General features: G+C 35.5%; 4 protein-coding genes and 1 pseudogene across 5 annotated transcripts; 2 read left to right on the top strand and 3 right to left on the bottom strand.

The window, feature by feature from the left end:
* On the bottom strand, positions 858 to 2072 carry LOC109128639. The gene is made up of 4 exons (XM_019235434.1): positions 1670 to 2072; positions 1521 to 1612; positions 983 to 1435; positions 858 to 905 (listed from the first exon to the last, which is right to left on the bottom strand). Exons 1-4 carry the CDS (start codon positions 2070 to 2072, stop codon positions 858 to 860), a joined length of 996 nt encoding a protein of 331 aa, XP_019090979.1.
* Positions 4558 to 11346, bottom strand: LOC104739750 (katanin p80 WD40 repeat-containing subunit B1 homolog). Of its 2 annotated transcripts, none has more exons than XM_010460196.2 (19): positions 11014 to 11346; positions 10457 to 10587; positions 10171 to 10288; positions 9790 to 10016; positions 9593 to 9695; positions 9381 to 9451; positions 9203 to 9277; positions 8972 to 9115; positions 8707 to 8869; positions 7747 to 8235; positions 7511 to 7654; positions 6921 to 6977; positions 6093 to 6826; positions 5901 to 6014; positions 5737 to 5811; positions 5539 to 5651; positions 5222 to 5338; positions 5060 to 5128; positions 4558 to 4951 (listed from the first exon to the last, which is right to left on the bottom strand). In XM_010460196.2, exons 1-19 carry the CDS (start codon positions 11036 to 11038, stop codon positions 4891 to 4893), a joined length of 3030 nt encoding a protein of 1009 aa, XP_010458498.1. In that variant the 5' UTR covers positions 11039 to 11346; the 3' UTR covers positions 4558 to 4890. The 2 variants fall into 2 exon arrangements, with proteins under 2 accessions (XP_010458498.1, XP_010458499.1); XM_010460197.2 differs by having other exon boundaries at positions 7747 to 8229.
* LOC109128865 lies at positions 18321 to 19634 on the bottom strand (annotated as a pseudogene).
* Positions 20153 to 21959, top strand: LOC104743227. The gene is made up of 5 exons (XM_010464336.1): positions 20153 to 20707; positions 20821 to 21015; positions 21085 to 21381; positions 21491 to 21712; positions 21807 to 21959. The coding sequence occupies exons 1-5, from the start codon at positions 20153 to 20155 to the stop codon at positions 21957 to 21959; spliced, it is 1422 nt and encodes a 473-aa protein (XP_010462638.1).
* On the top strand, positions 22783 to 24053 carry LOC104743226. Its single transcript, XM_010464335.1, has 2 exons — positions 22783 to 23424; positions 23505 to 24053. Exons 1-2 carry the CDS (start codon positions 22783 to 22785, stop codon positions 24051 to 24053), a joined length of 1191 nt encoding a protein of 396 aa, XP_010462637.1.

The raw sequence follows: 24425 nt of genomic DNA, 5'->3' as shown, positions 1-24425 counted from the left end.
ATTTTTTTTTTTTTTTTTTTTTTTTTTTTTTTTTTTTTTTTTTTTTTTTTTGTAGATTGTTTTCGTTTCTGTAAATGCCGATAACGATATAATAAAGTGCACAAAATAAAGAACACAAAAATTTTGTTAACGAGGTTTGGTTTTTCCTACTTCCTGGGACCACGTCCAGATTTCGATTCCACTAGAACAAGAAAGCAGATACAACCTATTCGCAAACGCGTAAATTAAGCATAACCCTCTTAATTTACCGTTTTGTTCTATAACATGAAATCTTAAGGATAATTTTCTACCGTTAACTAGACTAATACCAAGCCTAGATTTAAACCAAGATAACCTAACCTTGGGCTAAACTTCCCCTGAGCCTAAACTTCAGATCTTCAACTCTCTTGAGCAACCTTTACACACACGTCACACCGACAAACAAAGAAGCTTGAACAACACAAGCACCAAACCGCTAAACTAAGCAGCACACCAACAGAAAGCTCTCTAGAGTTCTAACCTTTATGCCTCAGCTCTTTTACCTCTCTAGGACGTGCCCAACACCTCCTTATATACCCATCATGACTTCCTAATTACAATAGGAAAAAATTTCCAAATTCCATAAAAAAATAATTTTTTCCTTTTTGCTATTTTCCTTTTCCTTTTAAAACTCCAATTTAATCAACCCAATAAATAGTAGTTTTTCTCTTCAATTCATCCTTAAAACGTCTTTCAATACTGCATTCTCAAACCTTCTAGAAACTTCTCACGCACATAAAACAACAACAATCCTGTATCATTTCTTGAATCACACGGACACTACTTCAGCCATCCAATACATCTTCATTCTCCCCTTTTTGACTATGCTTGTGAACTCATCAGTTCAAACACCTAAACACATCACCAAACACATCTTCATTCTCCCCCTGAATGAGTCACAACATGGTCAAAACTAACTGGAAAATTCTCCCCGCCTTGCAATACGCAGTTGATAGCCTAGTACACCACCTCCATAGAACTCATCTTTTCTAACCCAAACCTTGTTGCGCCTTAGACCTCCATATTTATCCTCTTGAATGAACCTGAAACAATTCCTCTTAATATGTCCTTGAACTCCACAATGATAACATGTAGGACCTTGAAACCTTACATCATAAGCATTCTCCATTCGGCTCTTCTCTCTCAACAATCTGAAACACCTTGGTCTAATATGCCCAACAACACCACAATGATGGCAAACAGGTCGAAACACTTGTCTAGGTGCATTCTCCAATTCAGAAATTCTTTTACCATGCTCTTTCAAAAATACAGTCTCTGAAACACTCTTTAAAGCATTCTTTAAAGCAGTCTCTGTTACCAGTGCAGTTCCTGATGCAGACGTAATTTTTCCACTTGAAACAAACATTATATCTGATTTTGAAACTTTACCTTCAAATCCAAGTCCACACTTATCAGTCTTGCCAATACTCAGAATATGATCTAACTTCTTTGTACCATTATTAAGGCATTCTCAAATTCTTTTGAGTTTCTTCAAGTTGCACTTTAGCTTGTAACGTTTCTTCTCCCTTCTCTGTTGCATGTTTCTCTGCTTCAACGATTTTAGCCTCTAACTCGAGCTTCACCTTAATCAAAACTGAATTTTATTCAACTACCTTAAGCCAATGTGCATACAACTTCTCATAGCTCTTACCAAATTTTTCATAACTCATATCCTCTGCATCACTATCACTATCAGATTCATGTTCAGATGTAGTTGTAGGTTTTACTGCAGGTTCAGAAGCAGTTGCAGACACTGATGCAGACGCTGATGCAAACACTGATTCTGAACTATCTTCAAATGTTGTAAACGCCACAAAATTCTTCAGTTCTTCTTCTTCATCTGAATCAGTTTCAGAATCACTAGTTTCAACATTCATAGCTTTCTTCTTATACTTTTGTAGATTGGCACATTCAGACCGTACATGCCCATATCCTTTGCATTCAAAACACTGAACATTCTTTGATGAAGTCTTCATCTCTTCACCCATTCTACTTTTCTTCTCTTCGCCCTTACGCTTCAGAAATTTAGCAAATTGTCTTGATAACATAGCCATTGAATCTTCACAAGATGATACCTTAAGAGCAACTCCAATATCAACTTCCTTCTTTATTGCTTCCTTAACTTCATCATCTTTTTTCTTAACTCCTTCAGCTTCATATGCTTTGCTTAATTCAAAAGCTTTAAGAATCCCAACAAACTCATCAAAAACCATCTCATCTAAATTATGAGCTTCTTCAACTGCAGAAATTTTTGACTCAAATTTTGCAGGCAATGATCGCTTCAGTTTCTTCACAAGCTTTTTGTCTTTGTACTGCTTTCCAAGAGCAAAAGCCTCATTAGATATATCACATAAATTAGCATTGAACTCAGCCACAATTTCTTTTTCTTCCATCCTTAGATTCTCAAATTGTGATGCCAACATATCCAATTTTGTTCTCTTAACACTTGAAGTACCCTCAAACATATTCTCCAATGACTTCCACGCTTTTTGAGCTGATACACATTGAGAGATTAACTTGAAGTGGCTTGAATCAATAGCATTGTAAGTCGCTGTCTTGGCTGTCGAATTACAACTTGATAGCTTTTTCTCTGTAGCAGTCCACTTATCTCTGGGCTTAAGAACTCAACTCCTTTATCATCCACGAATTTAGGGGGCTCCCAACCAAGCTCAATCAAATTCCAACAATCTTCATCAAGGTTACTAATAAACGCTTGCATACGAACCTTCTAATACCTGTAATTCGTTGAATCAAGCAACGACGGTCTTGACATAGACGTGCCTTCTCTGTATGAATTCATCACAACTGATTCAAAGCTCTGCCTTACTTCCTGAACTACCCTCACCCTTGATCTACCCGAAACTAGACTTAATCTCTATCGATAACCCGCTCTGATACCACTTGTAAATGCGGATGAGGCAATAATAAAGTGCAGAAAATAAAGAACACAAGAACTTTGTTAACGAGGTTCGGTTTTTCCTACTCCCCGGGACCACGTCCAGATTTCGATTCCACTAGAACAAGAAAGCAAATACAACATATTCGCAAACGCGTAAATTAAGCACAACCCTCTTAATTCACCGCTCCGTTCTATAACATGAAATCTTAAGGATAATTCTCTACCCTTAACTAGACTAACACCAAGCCTAGATTTAAACCAAGATAACTTAACCTTGGGCTAAACTCCCCCTGAGCCTAGACTTCAGATCTTCAACTCTCTTGAGCAACCTTCACACACACGTCACACCGACAAACAAAGAAGCTTGAACAACACAAGCACCAAACCGCGAAACTAAACCGCACACCAACAGAAAGCTCTCTAGGGTTCTAACCTATATACTTCAGCTCTCTTACCTCTCTAGGACGTGCCCAACACCTCCTTATATACCCATCAAGACTTCCTAATCACAATAGGAGAAAATTTCCAAATTCCATAAGAAAAGAACTTTTTTCTTTTTGCTATTTTCCTTTTCCTTTTAAAACTTCAATTTAATCAACCCAATAAATAGTAGTTTTTCTCTTCAATTCATCCTCAAACCGTCCTTCTATATTGCCTTCTCAAACCTTTTAGAAACTTCTCACGCACATAAAACAACAACAATGTTGTATCATTTCTTGAATCACACGGACACTACTTCAGCCATCCAATACATCTTCATTCTCCCTTTTTGACTATACTTGTGAACTCATCAATTCAAACACCTAAATACATCACCAAACACATCTTTAGTTTCTTCTGGATACCGTTTAGATTCATTCTTCTACCGAAATATTTTCTAAATTTCAAATAAATTTCTGTTCGATTTGGATATTCTTCGGTTTGATTATAGTATGATTATGGAATTTTAAATAATGTAACGTTTGGATAAACATCGCTCCATAGTTAAGCTATCAACGCTTGGATTCTGATTTATATACTTTATATATTTGTTTGTTTGTACGTTTAACATATGATTTGTAACATACAAGGTACTCAGGTAACATCAAATATTCAAACAAATAAGAAAAAAGTTTGTTAAGACGTTAAGACTAAATCCTTCTCAAACGTGTGAGGAGTTTATAATTTTTAGTTAGTAAGGAAAAAAGTAACAAAGTTTGCAAGTTTGTCGAAGATAGATCTAAAGAGTAGAAATAGATAGAGAATAGAGAGGGAATCAATAATAAGGTCATATGGTTAACAGGTGAGTTTTATCATAAATAAAACTCATGTAAGACGTTAGAGATTAAAGAAAACCCCAAATTGGTGAAAAGGTAAGACTAATGTTTTCGAATAACCCAAAATGGAAGAGTTGTAATAACGCTTTCAATTGATTAAAAGAATGTGCAACGGCATAAACTTGTTAATTTACCCCACTGTTAAGCAATTAATGAAATATAAACGCAAGGTGTCCCCTCTTTTGTTAGTTGTTACAAAAGGACAAAAGTATAATGGAAAATGACACTACACGACACATTGGTTCATATATACAGTTGCATATTGCAAACTGTTGTTTCGTGTGTCAAAAGTTTATAGAATATGAAGACTACACAATCCCATTAGGCATTAGCACATCAGTTAGGATACTAAAACTTCGAATTACACAAATATGAGTTGCAGGTTCACGGAATAATAACAAATCAAGAATAGAAGCTACTTAGGCCAAAAAATGATTTACAACAACCACTAGCTTCCAAGTATTTCTTCTGGGACTATATAGTTCCTTCCCGCAGCAGAAGACTCTGCCTCTCTCTCTATGATATATGAATGAGAATCCGCATATATAAAAACCTCAGTGAGATTGGACACAAGAGACACGAGACGCTTCTTTGCAATGTACATAACAACAACTTGCCGAGCAGTTATATGATTATTGATAGTTTTTTCGCCTGTGGCTATGGCTCTTGAAGAACTAGGTTTAATTCTTGAGCCTTTCTTGTTATTAGACCGCCTCTTCTGTATGCAGACCGAAGAAAAGAGAGACAACACAAGGGAAATAAGCAAAGAATCCGCCAAAACTATCCATTACGAAGTTGATGAAAGTAGGATGCTTAGGATGTTTACCTTGCGAGAACTGGAAGAATCCTTTGAATCTTGTGCAATCCCGCAGAACATACTTGGCAGATTTGTAGCCTGCAATATTGTGATTTAATTCCTTTTCTTGGCAAATGAGAAATAACATAGCAAACTACTTGTGGTTCCAGAGAGTGGCGTGAACTAGAATACCTTTCATCTGCATGAAGATCAACGCCGACAATTCGTGGAGCTGAGACAGTTGAGTGTATAACTGTACCGAACACTGCTACAAGCTTCAAGAGCATATCCAAGGAGACATTTACCGGCCTGCACAATCATACAACTATCTCAGATTTAACAAGACAACAGATAAAACGCATGAGTCTATAAAATATTTTTCTTTCCTCAGTCATAAGACGAGAGGACTAACGAGTTTTGAACTGACAATATTTATCAGCAAATCGTTCTTACAGCTCAAACGCAGAAAAATTATGGTCTAAGGTGGAATTATCATAAAATATGTTTACCTCTCTGTCCTGCTACCCAATAAGCTTGTGAGGACAGGAACCAATTGAGAAAACATATCCAATGTGAGAATTTCTATTTTGTCGGTTAGAATACTGATTACATCTGCTTGAACCTGTCCCCGGTATCTATGAGTTAGCTTACCTGAACATTCAAATATCAAAGAAAAGAGAAATCTACTAAGAATCTGAGATACTCACAGACTGATCTGTCAGCTTTCTCAATGCCCCGATGGCACCTTTAACATCGTTACGCTCCCAAAAATGTCTTACAATCTGCATGTTGAGAAGTCAACCACTTGCAAATGAATACTACAACAAATAGTGGTCAGGAAAAATACCAGAAAAGAAACAAGAATGCTTACTTGTAACTTTGCCAACCTCGATTGAAGAGTGCTTAAGAACTCATCATGAGTTTGCATTAGAGTATCAGTGATTTCACTATCATTTTCCCTCCCAGATATTTGAGGCTCTTCCTTCTGCACAAACCAAAAAAATCAATTACGTCTGTCATGTATACAATACTCTAGTTGCTTAGGGTAATCATTATAACGTACCTGCGGTAAGTTCTCGCAAGCTGGTTGTATTTGTGCTACATGTGTCTCATCCAGTTCTATATCGGGTACCTGATCAATCACAGTGGGTGTAGCCAGCATTTGAGTTGGACTAACTCGGTGCCTGGATGCTATATGAGATGTATCAGATGTCACATAATCAGACTGATTTAGTTTTGTGGGCATTACACGGGCCGGAGAAATCCTAGATGGACGTGATGATGTTACAGGACACTCATGAGATGTCATGTCCATTGCCTGACTGAGTGACGTATGCTTTACTCGTGCTGAAGAAGTCCTGCGTGGTCGCCTTGATGTTACAGAAGCCTCATTAGATGCGATATTTGTCGCCTGATTGATTGTCACAGGCAATCTCCGGATGGGAGAAGTTCTAGATTGTTGTGTTACAGAAGGCTCATCATATGTGACACTAGTAGCTTGACTGAATATCACTGGAACGGAAGAAGTCCTAGCTGGTTGTGTTAAAGGAGGCTCATTAGATGTCATGTTACTATCCCTATTGAGAACAACAGGCATCACTCTGGCTGGAGTACTCCTAGCTCGTCGTGTTGATATTACAGCAGTTTGTCCTGTCTGTCTTGATGTTGTATGCGGATCTTCCTGCACCGCATTAGTGTTTTGAGCTATGGTGGTACTGGCTGCTTCGGTATGAGTACTTTTTTCTCCTCTTTCAAACCTCTCAACCAACGAGCGTGTCCTCCCTGAGACAACTTTTACTGCAAACATAGTAATTTAAAGGGAAACTATAACCAGTCAACTTAAATGGGTACCAAAGAAAAACAAAGACATAAATAGTTCTGAACTCCTAACCTCCTTCAACAATCTCCATGGGATTTAATTCTCTACTGCCTCCAGGGTGTTCAGTGTCTACATGATATAATTTTTATGCCAGCCAATTAGTAATTGATTGTTGCCGCAAAACCAAGTAAGTGAACCATAACAGACTACAGATGATGTACATTAAGGCTGTTCTTTTGCTAAACGTTGCGGCAGCGACAGGTAAAGAAGAAAAACAGTGTTGCCGGAGAGCAAAATATACAGAGATGAGAGAGAAGTGTCGCAGATGATGAGCGGTGATGGAGATTGATATGTCGCTAATATTTTTCAGCGATCAATCCGATACCGTCGCGACTCAACGGATGCCATCTGCGACTCATTTAGATCTATAATTTTCAAGTCCTCGGTATCGTTTAACATTACTACTACTCCGCTTGACACGCCGTTTCAATCTACCGCTGCCGCAGCCGCAGCGTTTACCAAAAGAACAGCCTCAATGTGAAGTAAATTCAATTCAATTATATATGACAGAGTGCAAAACACGAAGCCAATCACACTTTCTTAGCAGAAAATGTCCAATTAGTCAGTTTGATTTTGAATCCTCTTTACATAAAAGTTTTTACCTGCAGGCAAGTCACGGTCTCTAGAGTGCTCCAACCCACTTTTGCTGTTGTCAGAAGTCCCAGAATCAACAGATATTGCTCGTTTTGACTCATGATACTCGCTATTCGATGACCTTTGTACACGAGGTGGTTTAAGAAGCATACCTGAGGCAAGGTTGCAGAGATATTCTTAAGATAAATCAAATATCTGACAGCTAATGTTTAATGAAACTTAAGTCTGAGAATAGGGAACCTACGATTCGCTTCATCAGTTGGTGGTTCCGATGATAAAACTTTTTCAAACTTGTCTGTAATACCCTTGATGGTAGACTCCTCCGCATCAAATGGTTTACTACCACTCTGTTCTGAAAGGAACACACTTCGAGTGTGTGGCTCCACTTGAACATCCAGTCCGCTGTTCTTCCGAGTTCTGGATTGAACAACCACTGACTGCTTTGATTCTTCGAACTTTGCTAGCGCCTTTCTTACATGAGCTGGTCTTAGCAACATACCCGATTTAGTTCTTGAGAAAGTGATAGATTCCCTTTCTGGATAAGAAGATTCCTCTCCACTATCACTATCTCGAGATACAACACTATGCATACTAGAATACTTATCTCCTGTTTGTCCAAAATATGTTGCATCCTGCTTCTCACTCGCCATAGTAGCTACTTTTCCTGATTCCAAAGGCAATGTCACTTTCAGAGATCCTGTATTTTGCGCAACATTCAAATTTCCACCTGTGGCTTTTAAACAAAGAGAGTTCAAATCAGACCAAACATAAGGAATGAACACACATAAGTGAAAGACATAGAAAAACTATGTTGATCTGGTCCAGAAACGAACATCATAGCCAAAAAGTCACATGCCATTTTCACCAAGTATAGTCTAAAGAGTAAAGACTACTTTGTTTCATGCAGTAAGGTATAAACAAAGAATTCCATGGCATTATATTTGTGACAACAAGCTTAAAGTCTAGATACCTTTCTTTGTTGCTGATCACAAGAGTTCCTACTACAGTTGCAATGGTCTACATTAAAAACACTTCTGACTAAGTCAAATAATTTTTTCAAGCATTCATCCAGGTGCCAAGATAGCAACTATATAACCCTCTTACATCAGATGCGATTTATACTGACAGATGGAAGTCTAGCATAGATCCGTCATACCAAACTTGAAAGAACATGAGCGTAAAAGCAAAATTAACATTCACTCACAGTCAACGTATATGTTCTTTATCTCTCTTGTCTCGTAATCTGGGGATGAACTACACCTTGGACCACTTCCCATTTTCTCAGACGACTGATCATCCAAGACACTGAATCTTTTCACCATGCTTCCTTTCTTATCCTCAGATCCAGCTTCATATGGCTCAAGTTGCTGCTTAAAACAAAAGGAAAAAGGAAATGAACGCAGTCCTGTTTAAAACGTTCAAGTTTCAATTTTCACATAAGGTATGGACAATCACATTAGGTTACATACCGATATATCTGAGACCCAAATCCCAATAGAATTTCGGTAATATGAACAACCAATGAACATTCCTCCGTTGATGCATAAGTCACCAAGTGTTGACCACTCCATATCAGCACCATCCCGGCAAATCACTGGTTCCCATGAATAAACCTGCATTATGAGCATGAACTTATGGTATCAATATTTGCCTCTGGACATAATCTAAGTTGTATAGTTGATCACAAAGACATTTAAAACCTTTAAGCCATCATCCAATCCACAGAAAAGAGTTTGCCCATCTGGATGAAAAGTGATTGCACGAACTTCAGTAGCCTGTGAAACAAAGGACACCACATGCAAGGAAGAAGGTTGACAATAGTGAACCCAATGCCAAATCAATACAGCCAGATTAATAACAAAACACACGGTCAGGTACCTCTGGTCTAGTAGATCCAATCAGTTCAAACGTTTCCAGATCCCAGAATTTCACAGTCCTGTCAGCAGAACCTGAATGCGAAAGGGCAGTATATGAAGTCAGAAAACCTCAAAACAAGACTTGTGGATGCAAAATAGGAAACAATCAATTAACCGTCAGGTGCCACCACTTTAGCCCTAAAACGCATGAAAAGAAACGTCAAAAACTCATACCTGTTGCTAGGAGAAACTCAAGTGGATGGAAGTCTAGGGAACGGATAGGTCCTTCATGAAACTTAAACTCATGCAAGAGCTTTCCAGCAGTCAAATCCCATACCTATTGTGTACAATGTAGAGGAAATTGTTATTAGAACAATCATTAGGGAACAAAACAATGCACAAACTCCACTTGTTGATACTGCTACTTTCACCTTAACAACGTTGTCAAGTCCTCCAGAAACGACCCAACGACCATCAGGACTAAATTTGATAGTGGTAATGCCACGAGTATGACCCTTATATGTTTGGATGCACCCCTTCTTTCTGGTATCCCAAACCCTTAGATTTGTGTCTCTGGATCCGGATGCAAGAAATTCACCAAATGGATGAAACTCAACAGCAGAACAGTTGGATCTATGTCCAGTAAAAGCTCGAACCACTACACTTCAAGAGCAAGAATGAATATATTAGACATCATTATCTGAAACAAACCCATCAATCACAAGACTTATAACTCCCTCAGACAATATAACCAGTGCCTCTAATATAATCTCTAGGGATAGTAAATGAGAAGAGAAATCAATCAGCTTTACTCTTTGCTTCTTGTAGATCCCACAGCTTTATCACACCTGAAGAAGCTCCACCTAGCACCAAAACTTCTTCGGAGTTGAAAGCTACTGAGTCAACCGGGCTTGTATGCCCACAAAGACTCTGCCAACAACACGGTAAAGAAACTATCATCATTCTTCTACCAAGACAAAATGTACAAAAAGTAATGGCTATAAAAGTACAAAGTTAAAAACTTTTGAAAGGAAGATTGCAGATGAAGACCAACGAGGAGGAAGAAATACAAAAAAGGAGAACTGAGAAATTACATACCATTAGCGAAGTGGTCTTGCCGATAGACCAAAGGTTGACCTTATAATCATCTCCACCAGTAAGAAGGAGACGTGATGTCTTCTTTCCGATACTTAGGCAATTCACATTTCCAGAATGTGCCACAAACTCCTCTAATTTCCAAATTCGAAGTCAAGAACAAACCAAAATAGCTATTTTACAGACAAATCAATATCAAAGACAAACAGAGAAAATCCAAAAGCAATGTCTTTTTTTGTCTTCTATCATCTGGTCTCGGTTTGTTCTTGAGATGACAGAGGTAGAGATTATAACCCATAAGAAATTTCATGAAAAAAATTCAAACTTGTCAAATAACAAATTACCACCAAAAAGGAACATAAAAACCCCACCACCAAACCAAATGCAGATAAACCCTAATGCTACAGTGATATAACTACCGCAAGTTCCCTTTATAAAGTTTAAGAGGTGAGACTGTGAGAGTAATCAAATATGTATAGCTAAAGTTTGTTTCTTTTTGTATTCACAGGTTTAAGTTTCCAATAATGTATATGTCACCAAAGAAGAGTATAAAAGGATACGCAGGTTATAACCACGATTCGCCATGTTCTAATCGATTTCAGTAGATTCATACGAAGATTGCATAGGAAGAAGAAGAAGAAGAAGAAGAAGCTGAGACTAAAATCTCCTCGGAAAAAAAAATTCAAATGTGACTAGACGAGACAAGACAGAGTTCAAGATTTCTCGGAGATTGAAAAGAAAATAGAAACTTGAGTCCAAGGAGAGATTGCTTCCTTGCTGCTGAGATGATTACAAATTAATAGAAGAAGCAAACGAGAACGAAGAGGTTTTTTTGAAAGAGTGGCACGAGAGCAAAGCAAGCAAGGCGGAAAAAGAAAAAAAAAATAAACAGAGACGAGGAGATTAAAATAAAAAAAGGTAAAGGGAAGAACTTTTCTTTCCACCTTTTACAGATTCTGTCATTTTCAAATTCAGTTTGTTTTTAAAAAAAAAAACATTTCTGGTTGTTGTGTTTTATTTTAATCTTATTTATTTACGTCATTAATGATATACAAATCGTTGAAAACTTCAGAGTATTGGACTGACGTAAATACCCTTCTTTCGTCATACTAATCTTATTTATTTGCGTCATTAATTACACAAATCGGCGAAAACTTCAAAGACATACCGTATCATCCGTATGTGAATTTCGGTTCACGAACAAAACAAAAAAAAGATACGAAGTATTTTACCGGTTAATCGCAATATGATTAACCCTAATATTTTAAAGATGTCAGTCAATCACAATTTGATTGCAATGAATATAATACTCGTCAACTAATTCCATTTTAATATAACCCAACTACAACGATTTTAGTTAAGATTGAATGTCATACCAGCTCTTGCATTGAAACAATCAATACACGGATACAATCTACAACAAGATCGATCATATATAGTTAATGAAAAAAACTACCAGTACTCTACCAGTATGATTTGTATATATATATATAGTACTTAATTTTTTTTTTTTTTCAGACAAACTTTGCCAATTAGTTAACCAAGTTTGGTTGTGGGTAGTTAATTGATCACAAACTCGGAATTATTAATCATTGTTATGAAAGTTGCTAGAATGTTTTGAATAGTTTGTGTGTTGACTGGTTTTGTTCTACGTACGGCATGTGTTTGGGTTTAAACGTTCAATTTCTTGTCGACTATGTTAATATAGCCAAAGTAATGTTTTCAAATTATAAACGCAAATCTTTAAATGGGAACAAGCAAACTCTAATAAAAACAATCAAACAAATCAAGGTAATGAATCGTGGTTCCTAGATAAAGTTATATTGGTGGAGATCAAAGTCGAGCTCCTGGTTGGTATGATCTGTAGCATTTGCTTATATTTTACTAAATTGAATTGGTTAGTTAAAAATTATCGGTCTGGTTGTTATTATTTCTTTCTTTTTCGGACGTTACCACAACATGATCTAGAAGTGCTTCCCATGTTTTGGTGTTTTAAGCGTTCTTGTACAACTACGGTCAAATCTCAATCAACAACTTTATTTGGTGGCATAAAAAAACAAGAAAAGATGAGTTACACTACTACTTTCTTTAAGAAATGTTTGGTACTTATGATTGGCATAAAAACTGAAATTAAGTCAAACCAAACTTTTGATTTCTGAATGTTATTTGGAAATTATCCCATGGATGCAAACTTTAAGGATTTTGAAAGTACAACTTATTATCGAGCAAGAAAGCTCTATTTGGCAAAGTGTTACATTAGCGGATTCAAACTTTATTTCAAAACTCTTTATTTTAAAATCACATTCATTTTCTTTAAAATTTTACATTTACTTAAAAAAAGAAAGAACTAAAAGTTTCAAATTATATAAAGTTTTTGTATAGAACGTGATGATGATAATTTTAGTCTTAAAAATATTATATCATGTTTTACTGTTTTATTTGATATTTCAGATCTCCAACTGTACTGTTTTATTGGTTGAATTTTGAAAGGTGAATGAAGCTCAAGGGTTGAAATGTAGCATTTCCAACAAAAGTATTAACATAAAAGAAGCAGAAGGAAAATATGGGGGTCTTCAATAATTGAATATCAAAAAAAAAAAAAAACTATATTAGTCAAATATATTCCCGCCATTATTAATAGACTATGATCGGAGTCTCGGAGAAACGAACACGCACAAAATGAAAAATACGACGCAAGCCCAATCCGGAGCTAAAACTTTGATGCAAAAGCTTTAGACATCAAAAGATAATTAACAATTTATGAGACATCAATTTTTAAAAACTCGTGGTGGTATTATGTTACAGTGGTAGAAGTCCCACATTTCTTGTTAGTAGTACAGAGTTCAAACACATGACAATATGTTGTAAAAAAAATTCTTAGTGTTTTGTTAGTGGGCCAAAATATCTTTTTTTTTTTGTGTGTTTTAGGCATAACATACACTTGGCCATAGCCAGCGCTGATACGACGAAAACCGAGATATGGGCATAAAGAAATAAAACTCTTTGCTTTGACTAGCTATCCCTAGTTAGTAGTTACATTACATGCATTTGCACGTCATTTTTAGTTTTCACCTTGAATAAAATTTGAACTCATTATTAGCCAATAGCCACAAACGAGAATCGAAACTAACCAACTTCTCTCTCCGAGTTACATTACATGCATTTGTACGTTATCAAAACAATGATGGTAGTGGCAGTGGGACTGAGAAAAGAGGGGAAGCACACATTATATCAGAGGATCTTACTAATTGCATAATGAAGAAGTTGGGCGTGGACTTGGATGATTTCAAGAACTCTGAAATCGTCATTAGCAATTTAGAGGTATGTTATATATATATTACTATTCTAAATAGCAATCCTGGTTACCTATCTTTCCTGATATATGTTGTGCTCAAATGAATAAATATTGAAGCTTACACTAATGCAGGGAATTAGTCTATTGAGTGAAACGGAACCAAAAACTGACTTTGTTGTTGAACCCACGGTACCGGTTAGTAGTGGGTTTGTGAAGAGAGGGGCAACATACATGATCTCAGATGATCTTACCATCACAGCTGCAAACTCATGGTCAGCTATTTCCTTACTGAAGGAGTTGGACACAAACTTGGATGATATGGAGGAACACGTAATTAACATCAGGAAAGCAGAGGTATGCATCTCGATTGTTCAACAAAACTTATGAATTTTCACAACCTTCTCTTCTGTTTTTTCAGTTAATTCTGTTGAGTCATACTGTAATGCAGGCTATTAATTTGCTAAAAGCTTCATTGGTGACATCCACTCCCTTGACCACCGCTCTCGGGAACTTACTTTTAAAGAAGCCTTTAGTGGAGACAAGTTTTGCTGATTACCGCGTCGAATTTCCCGGGGAGGTTGATCTTGAAGACATGCCTTAGGTTCTTATAACCATTGGTTTCTCACCCTCTCACTTGTTGACGAGTTTGAAGCTTTGGGGTCTTGCTGCGTTAGTCAAATTTAGTTTTCAGTTTCCATATGCATTTCCAGGATTTCATATCATATCAGTTCAATAATAATTATGGCTTATATGATCTATAATACAGTAATTGCTAAATTTTCTCTGTTTTTTTTTGGATTTGAAAGAAGAAGATAAATGATTTTGTTAAAAATTCTGTATAACAAATCCCATGAGGCTTAAATAATGTTGATTTCTGACAGTGTTACTAAACTATTGAGAGTATATAAGGAAATAGGGAGATTGATATTACAACCTTTTTGGATGAATGTGACTTTTGATCTGTGAAGTAGTAATATTAAGCGGTGCAGAATCATGGGAAAAGATCAAAGGGTCATAAAACGAATCTACGTACCCTAATTACTTATCTAAGATTCCGAGTGTTTCAAACAGCTATATTTGGGAACGTTAAAAAGTTTTGATGTCTTAAATATTGTTTTTTTTTGTTTGGACAAATATGTCTTAAATATTGCTTATGTGAGATACAAAATGCGCCTAATTAATTAAGATAATAAGTCAAACAAATATCTTGCTAATCAGGTCTATGAAAATACTAATATGGTATTTTATTAATTAGCACTCGTGAAGGACGAGTGCATTTAATACTTAATAGATTAATCTATCCCTTTGACATACATGCAAATATGGTATGATTAATCTCTTCATTCGTGCATTTTTGTTAAAGCAATCATTTTTAAATCTTTAAATTACTCGTTAATTTTCCAACTATAATCCGAGAGATAAATTAGGTCAAAGGGATAGAAATAGCCGACCGTGTCAATCAAGACTGCCATACTATTTAATAGTACATAACTGGTTTAGATACCTTTAAAATAATAGTATTTAAGAAACTAAATACTTTATTTGAAAATTCAGACCAAAAAGTTATGGAAACAAAACTTTCCTATATCATCATTTTCAAACAAAAAAAAATCAAATATTTTTGACCAATTCTAGATGTCGTATTAAACACAATGAGGCAATCATCAAGGATCACTAAGTAAAACAAAATTTGAAGTTAAAACTGTAAAGGATAGAGACTTTTTTCCACAACATCAAGAACTAAGACAGAGTCTATAAAGAAAATCAACCAAATTTATCAAAAAATGAGCAATCAACATATTTATAAATATATTGTAGTGGCCAAAATATATAATTAACAAAAAAAATACTTAACCACATATTCAAAAAGTTAAATTAGCCAAATATATCGGACATGATACAATAAACAATGATCAAAAGTGGTATTAATGTGTTTGGTTTTGTAAGTCGTTTACATTTACTTTTTCTGAGTAAAAGTCAAGTACTTATTGAGCAATTTATGTTCAGAAGTAATTAACACTATCAGTTTGCTAAAAAAACACTATCAGTTTGCCAAAATAATAATAATAATAATAATAATAATTAACACTATCATTAGTTCCTATCAATTTAAAACTTCTTCACATTAATTATCTTTTTTTGTCAACACTTCGTCACATTATCATTCAGCCTATAAAACTAATATGAATCAAAAACTTAATTGTCAACATTTTAGACAATTAACAATGAAGTTGCATAATAATGTGACAGTTAAGTGTTTTAACTAATATTTTTATACTAGTTTTGACGTGTTTTATATTCTTACAATGATTTATATATAGGTGATAACATTGTAGATCATGATCATCATTTCCATTTAAAAAAATCAGTTTATAATATTGCTATATTCTTTGATTCAGAATTCATATTTGTATATAGGCAAAATGTAAAACAAACCTCCAACTAATAAAAAACCTTAAATCAATCTCAATATAAAAATTAAGTCTCGATCGTATGAAAAAAACATGAATTATTTTTTAAAAATTAAAATGATTGCTTTAACAAAAATACGTGAATCTAGAGATTAATCAGTGTCCTTCACAAGTGCTAATTAACAAAATACCATATTTACATGCATGTCAACCAAAGAAAAGTAATATTTCATATTTGCACATGATCATCACATGATCACATTTATGAAAAATCTATTCCATAAGTTATGAGGGATTTGAGGATTAACTGATTGATTTAGTTCCTTTCATGCCTTTGCGAGATTAGTATCTGTATTTGCATAGACCTGATTAGCAAGATATTTGTTTGACTTATTATTCTTATATACGAACTCTTTTATCTTAATTAATTAGGCGCATGTTCAAACAGAATTTGTTTAAAAAATCATTTTGTATCGCTCACATAAGCCAATATTTTCAATACTATTCTTGAACTTATAACTATTCTATGGTAATGTTGCTCTTGTGAATATGGTTTTTTAATTAAGAAAGGTTCATGCTTTATGGTTGATTTGCTTTAATTGGAGAAAAGACATAAGAGAAAATGGGTGTGTAGAATTTGTAATCAAGAATCATATTTTTAACTTTAAATTCTATGGTACAATTTGTAATCAAGAATCATATTAGTATATATGGATCAATCATGTTAAATTTGGCTGTGAGTTTTGTTGAATCACTTTCTCTGTTAATAATGGGTATGTAGAAGATCATATATATATATATATATATTTAATCTACACAATAAAACCGGACCTCATGGGTTTGAATCACTTTCTCTGTTAATAATGGGTACGTAGAAGATCATATATATATATATATATATATATATATCTAATCTACACAATAAAACCGGACCATGGTTAATAATCCAGAGAATAGATAATTAGTATGCAGTAGTAAGTAATCTACAGTTTTTACACCGGTAGATCACTTTTTTATTTTTAAATCGGAACTTTAAGATTCTTAAAAAGCCATTGTGTTGGAGAGAGATCGATCTAGGGTTCCAAAAATCTGTTATCCCTTCTTCGAACGCCACAGAAAAAACAGAGTCTTTGAGACACACTCGTATGTCCACATTTAATTTTCTTTATTAGATCAAAATATACTTTTACATTTTCTAACACTTTCACATATTTATAATAGTTTCTTACCACACACTTGCACCACTATACTCACTTAGACCTTAATCCTACTTAGTAGCTTTCTTACACAAGTCATGGTACTTTAACAACAAAACTTAACATCACAACACTTAGCAACTCTAGTTTTTTTTTTTTTTTTGGCAAACAGCAACTCTAGTTTAGCTAGACATTAACCAACACAACACTCCTCTCTCTAACTTAGTCAAAACAAAACAAAACAATCTCTTGTTCTGTTGGGCCTAACTTAACTAATAGCCCAATGATAATATTATTACAAACACACACAAAGCCCAACTCCTTGTTGAATCATGTCTTCATGTCTTTGTTGTTGACTCTTCACGACATCATTGTCGACTTCTTTTCCTCGTTGCTCCTTCTTCTTTGTTCTGTTGGGCTAAGAGGGAGACAAGAGACTGGACAATGTGATAAAAAAAAGTAACGTTCTACGGCCAAGCAGTCATAGTACAATGTATCGGGAGATGTTAGGGAAAGTTTGGAAAGTTTGCTTCAGGCTGATGGATAAAGACTCTTATCTTATCTTCATCACCCTAAACACGATCTCTGTTCTTTTTTTTTTCTTACTGTTTTGGCATTTCATAACCTTTCCATTGTTCCTTCTCGTATTTTCCACACACACATTCAGTCAAACTGCTTTCATGATTATGTAGTAGTCATTAACTTCTTGTTTTGACTAGTAAAAATATATAATCCCAATTCCTAATATACTCTAGGACAAAACTAAAATTCCATATAGACAATTAGTTCTTAACAATCTTAATAGAAATATATTAATTTAGATAGAATTACAACTAGTTCTGTGGATAAATAACAATTGAACTCAGACACAACTATAATGGACGCATATTAAACAAAAGAAAAGAAAAGCTCTTCTCTTCTCATCTCTTCCAAACAAGTAGTAGATCCAAGGTGGTAGGTTTGTTTTAGATATGTGAAATCAAACTTTGAAAATAAGGAACTTTTCTCTTAGACCAAGGATGTTGGAAAAATGAAGCTAGAGACTTTGTTTGGGGATCATATTTTACTAGACCGCGAGAATAGCGATGTGAGAGCAGGATCTTCTTGTCCTTGCATACTGCCACCGGTGTAGATTGATCATCCAAATCCTTGCTTCTCCAGTCATATTCACCACGAAACTGAGTCCGCGAAGAAGAACAAGAAAGCAAATCTATTGTATAAATCTTCTCCCATAACTCTTCTGATGATTTCATCCTCCAAATATCTTGGACCAACGTATTCAATTCTCTTTTTGACATGCACAAATCATTATCCAAAGTGCACATGGCAATATACCTTCAACAATAGCCGGGTTAATCTTAGGCAGCAACCGGAATGAATCGGTAAGAATATCAAAAACTACTACTTCGATTTTATCATTATATGACTCGGTAAACCAATACACCGACCCGTTTGCAAATGCTGGCCTTTGGTCGTGATATATCCTATAACTTGGGGTGCAAGGCAAATACCTCCAAGCCTTTGCCCTAAAGTCAAAAACCTCGCACTGGGTAACTCCGTTTGGACTCAAAGCATCAACATTGTACTTATCAGAATTATACAACCACACTAATTTGTAATCAATGGCCTTCGATCACGAATGCTAGATGAAAGACTGAATCTAATTCTAACCATTCTCTTATATCAAGGTTAGCCTTGTGCATCAAAATCTGAAACCTAGCTGGAGGAAGTTGTCGGAGCCACCTTATAGCCGGATTAACTACATACATGGATTGATTTTTCGGTGAATGGATGGAGAAAAGGCCATCTCAGCATCCAGAAACGGAGATATTTGTGAACCCTTGAGGGATATTGAGAATATTAGAGGATAGAAGAGAAGCCGATTCCAAGCAGAATAACCTAAAACCAAGGTCATTGTCTGGACGAGGTATTACTTTTAGTTTTAGGGGGTCTTCGTCAGTGATCACCATAACTCTAGGATGATCCACGCGTGATCGTTCGGCTATATCCAAGTGTCTCTCTGCAAAAGAGCGAGACCCGATGGTCGATCTCCATTGTTTCGAGAGAGACTTAAGTTGGAATAGTGCTTTCACCGGAAACCGCAAGAAGATTTCCTCAACAACGTCGATTGGCAAAGATGATGGAGCAGTCACTGGCTTCTCGTTTCTTCTTCTTCTTTTAATTATTCTTCTTATTATTCTTCTTCTTTTAATTATTCTTCTCTTTCTCTTTCGTTGTGTTGATGATGCAATCACCACTCGCTTCTCTGCCTCCTCCATCAGAATTGCTCTCTCTTTCTCTCCCCAAAAGTACTTATCTCTTGACGGCATGAAAGGAACTAGATAAATCATTTAATTCTCTAGATCTCTCATTACTTGTCGAATATTTCTTTCCATAAGTAAAATTATACATTTTCCATAACTACTCGATACTTTCCATCATTACGATCGATTCTTTCATCGAGAACCTCTAGTTTAGGAAACTAGGTTAATTACTCATCCCTTTATAAAGATAAGCGTGCGTTAAAAATATTCTTCCCATTGCAATTCTCTCACATCATGTCGTGTGAATGAAGCATAACTCTAGTAAAGCTATATTTCATTGCTGATAGAGAAAAGAAGATTACAGATCGATATATATATATATATATAGAGGAACAAGAAAGGAACTATACGTACTCAGTTATAGACACGATTACAACAGAGCTTGACTTGGTTTACTCTTATTTGTGTGCTTACTTCTAATTATCTTTCTCTGGATCTACAGATCTCGGAACGTTTTTGTGGTGACATTATCAATGGCTAGTTTTCACTACGACTACTCCTTAGAGGGTCCAAGATTTAGGCTGACACTTCTAGTCGACACGGAGAAGAACAAGGTTGTGTTGGCTGAGGCGGGTAAGGGTTTTGTTGATGTGCTCTTTCGTTTTCTGGCGCTGCCAATGGGTGCTATCGTGCGATTGCTGGAAGGGTATAAGCTGAATGAGAAGCCTCATGATGTAGGCTGTTTTAACAATCTCTACAGCAGTGTATCTGATATGGGCATCCATGATTTCATGAGCGAAGCTTGTAAGGATATGCTTTTATATCCGAGGTATGTGAAAGAGAAGCAATGCAGACGGCTTAAGCTTAACATATATGATTATGATGATGATAATACCAAGTACATTAAAGAACATCATGAAAGTGGTTGTGATGAAATATTTGCCACCGAGAAGACATCTTTCCACATTACAGAAAACATGGAAGTGGAATTTGCATCTATTATTCTCGCCAGGAGGACACTTTTGAGACTCGGTTATACTAGTTTTGATAAGTTGAAGCTACAGTACGTAGATGTTCACCACAAACAGGTAACTACATTTATTTTTATTTTTGGAATCGCTCTATTATATATATGCATGCCATTACTTTGGTCCTGGTTAATTTGCTATAAGATTTATGAAATTTAAATATTTGAATCCAGGTTCTATCTCTGCTCAGTTGCTTGTTCTCTTCAGAAACTCCTTTGACTGATGTTTTTTTGAAGAAAAATAGCTCTTGTGGTATGACAAGGCCGCATGAAATGCTATTGCCAACTATATTTGTGCAAGATGGAGATGAAGCAAAGGCAGATGAAGTTGTGTCACTCAGTGTATTTGTTAGGAAGCAGGACATAAAGGTTCTTTATGCTGAAAGCGGACAAGACTTTGTGGATCTACTTTTCAGTTTCCTGGCTATCCCTTTGGAGTCCCTGTGGGAAATAACTGGAGGCAATAATATCGAACTAGGATGCATTGGCAACTTTTGTAAAAGCATGAAGAATTTGAGCTCTAGCGGAGGAAATGCAATGATTCCTTGGCAATATAAGTTGGACAAATCATTTCTTGGTGTACGTTATCAAAACAATGATGATAGTAGCAGTGGGACTGAGAAAAGAGGGCAAACACACATGATGTCAGATGATCTTACTAATTGCATAATGAAGAAGTTGGAAGTGGACTTGGATGATTTCAAGGACTCTGTAATCCACATTAGCAATTTAGAGGTATGTTATATATATATATTTACTATTCTAAATAGCAACCGTGGTTACCTATCTTTCCTGATATATGTTGTGCTCAAATGAATAAATATTGAAGCTTACACTAATGCAGGGAATTAGTCTATTGAGTGAAACGGAACCAAAAACTGACTTTGTTGTTGAACCCACGGTACCGGTTAGTAGTGGGTTTGTGAAGAGAGGGGCAACATACATGATCTCAGATGATCTTACCATCACAGCTGCAAACTCATGGTCAGCTATTTCCTTACTGAAGGAGTTGGACACAAACTTGGATGATATGGAGGAACACGTAATTAACATCAGGAAAGCAGAGGTATGCATCTCGATTGTTCAACAAAACTTATGAATTTTCACAACCTTCTCTTCTGTTTTTTCAGTTAATTCTGTTGAGTCATACTGTAATGCAGGCTATTAATTTGCTAAAAGCTTCATTGGTGACATCCACTCCCTTGACCACCGCTCTCGGGAACTTACTTTTAAAGAAGCCTTTAGTGGAGACAAGTTTTGCTGATTACCGCGTCGAATTTCCCGGGGAGGTTGATCTTGAAGACATGCCTTAGGTTCTTATAACCATTGGTTTCTCACCCTCTCACTTGTTGACGAGTTTGAAGCTTTGGGGTCTTGCTGCGTTAGTCAAATTTAGTTTTCAGTTTCCATATGCATTTCCAGGATTTCATATCATATCAGTTCAATAATAATTATGGCTTATATGATCTATAATACAGTAATTGCTAAATTTTCTCTGTTTTTTTTTGGATTTGAAAGAAGAAGATAAATGATTTTGTTAAAAATTCTGTATAACAAATCCCATGAGGCTTAAATAATGTTGATTTCTGACAGTGTTACTAAACTATTGAGAGTATATAAGGAAATAGGGAGATTGATATTACAACCTTTTTGGATGAATGTGACTTTTGATCTGTGAAGTAGTAATATTAAGCGGTGCAGAATCATGGGAAAAGATCAAAGGGTCATAAAACGAATCTACCCTAATTACTTATCTAAGATTCCGAGTGTTTCAAACAGCTATATTTGGGAACGTCAAAAGGTTTTGAATCTTTTGATGTCTTAAATCACTTTATACTCTTTATTCATTGTCACTAGCAAAAGTCAAAAAACTTTTTGGAAGACTGTAACCTTGGGAACTCAAATCATCCGTTGATACAAGTCCCATAACGTATGTGCAATTAACGAATTGAATGTAATTTAGTTGGTTTACAGGTAAAATCAAGCGATGCAAGTATTATATAATTTCTGGTTCTGTGTCTGCATCTCTGCATAATTCAAAGAAAGAAAGAAAAATTCTTGCATCAGAAGATTCAAAACTTGAAACACTGAACTTTATTTTTTTGTTCTCTCGCTTTTTTCCTTTGTGGATCTTCAATGGCTGGAGCTGCAAATTCAGAGAAACCAGTGTTGAGTCTGAGACTTCTTGTCGACAAGAAGAAGAACAAGGTTGTCTTGGCTGAGGCTGGTAAGGAATTTGTAGATGCACTCTTCAGCTTTCTGACACTACCTATGGGTACTGTTGTCAGATTGATTGAGAAATATCAGAAGAATCATATATTTGCTCAAGCCACTATGATAGGCTGTTTCAACAATCTCTACAAAAGTGTTCTTGATATAGACACCGCTAATTTCATGACGGAAGCTTGCAAGGATCTGCTTTTGTATCCGAGAAGCGTGATGGAGAATCAACGCAAACGGCTTAACCTTAACATTGATGATATTGAGATTCTTAAGCACTATATCTGCCCAAAAAGAAGGGTTTCTTGCGATTTCTATAGTAACTTTTCTTCCTCAAGATGTTGTAACTGTGGAGAACTGATGACGAAGCATATTCATTCACATAGCGGCGGTGTATACGAGGAAATATTTGTCAGCCACAAGCCCTTGTTCACCATTACTGACAATCTGATAGTGGGATTTACTTCTATAAGTCATACCCTGAAAACACTCAAAGTGTCAGGCTATTCTGATGTTGATCAGCTGCATGAGATGCATGTAGAAGTTGATCACGAAAAGGTACCATCTTATAATTGATTTTTTTCCTTGACATGCCATTACCTGAAACTTAATTTCTCTCTTATTTATGAAACATTCAGGTACTAGCTCTACTGCAGAAATTATTCTCTTCAGATACTCCCTTGACTGACGTGTTCTTAAAGAAACAGAGATCATGTGTCATTTCAAAGGTGCTTAACATGCAAAGTCTAGCTGTGTCAGAAAAATCTGGAGGCGCAGTTCAGTCAAACAAAGTAATGTCTGTCAGTGTGTTCACCAGTAAACTGGACAAGAAGGTTCTCTATATTGAAAGTGAAAAAGACTTTGTTGATCTTCTTTTTACTTTCCTGGTTCTTCCTCTGAATTCTGCATGGAAATTAGCTGGAAGCCATCTCGTGCTAGGATGCATCAATAACTTGTGTGAAAGCTTCAAGAGCTTGAGCTCTATTGAAGGGAGTAATGTATTGAACAACAAATGTATGCTTCCTTGGCATTATAGTTGCCAGCAACCTCTGCTCGATGTTTGTTATGCGGAACATCATAATGTGACTGGTTGTTGGCCTAGTTATACGACTGACGTCTTTAAACCGATTGACCCGAGATGTGATATAAGTGCTGACACATGGAGCTATTGTCTTAGTTTGTCTTAAATTCCTAAATTGTAATATTAAATGTTCATGAATGTTTTACTTGGTTTTTAATAAACTAGGTTTTGAACCCACACTCCATTAACACATGATTTTTAATATTAAATTCCTTGCTCCAGGCTAACATATGGTTTTAAACCCACGCTCCATGCTGACACATGGTTTTTAATATTAAATTCTATTTATATTTTAATAAATGTGGATTTATTTGATATATTTTAATAAAAATTATATATGATTGATTACGGTAATAAAATATTATCTCATAAAAAAAATTAAAATTAGTACTAGGAAAAAAAATTAAATTTTAGATACACAATTTTTTAAAATATAAAAATTAGTTGTGTTATAAAATCAAATATGATAAAAAAATCA

The sequence above is a fragment of the Camelina sativa genome, chromosome 14 (assembly GCF_000633955.1).
Source record: "Camelina sativa cultivar DH55 chromosome 14, Cs, whole genome shotgun sequence".
Lineage (NCBI taxonomy): Eukaryota > Viridiplantae > Streptophyta > Magnoliopsida > Brassicales > Brassicaceae > Camelina > Camelina sativa.
Note: the sequence above shows the minus strand (reverse complement) of the source record. Positions and strands in the feature narration are given on the sequence as shown.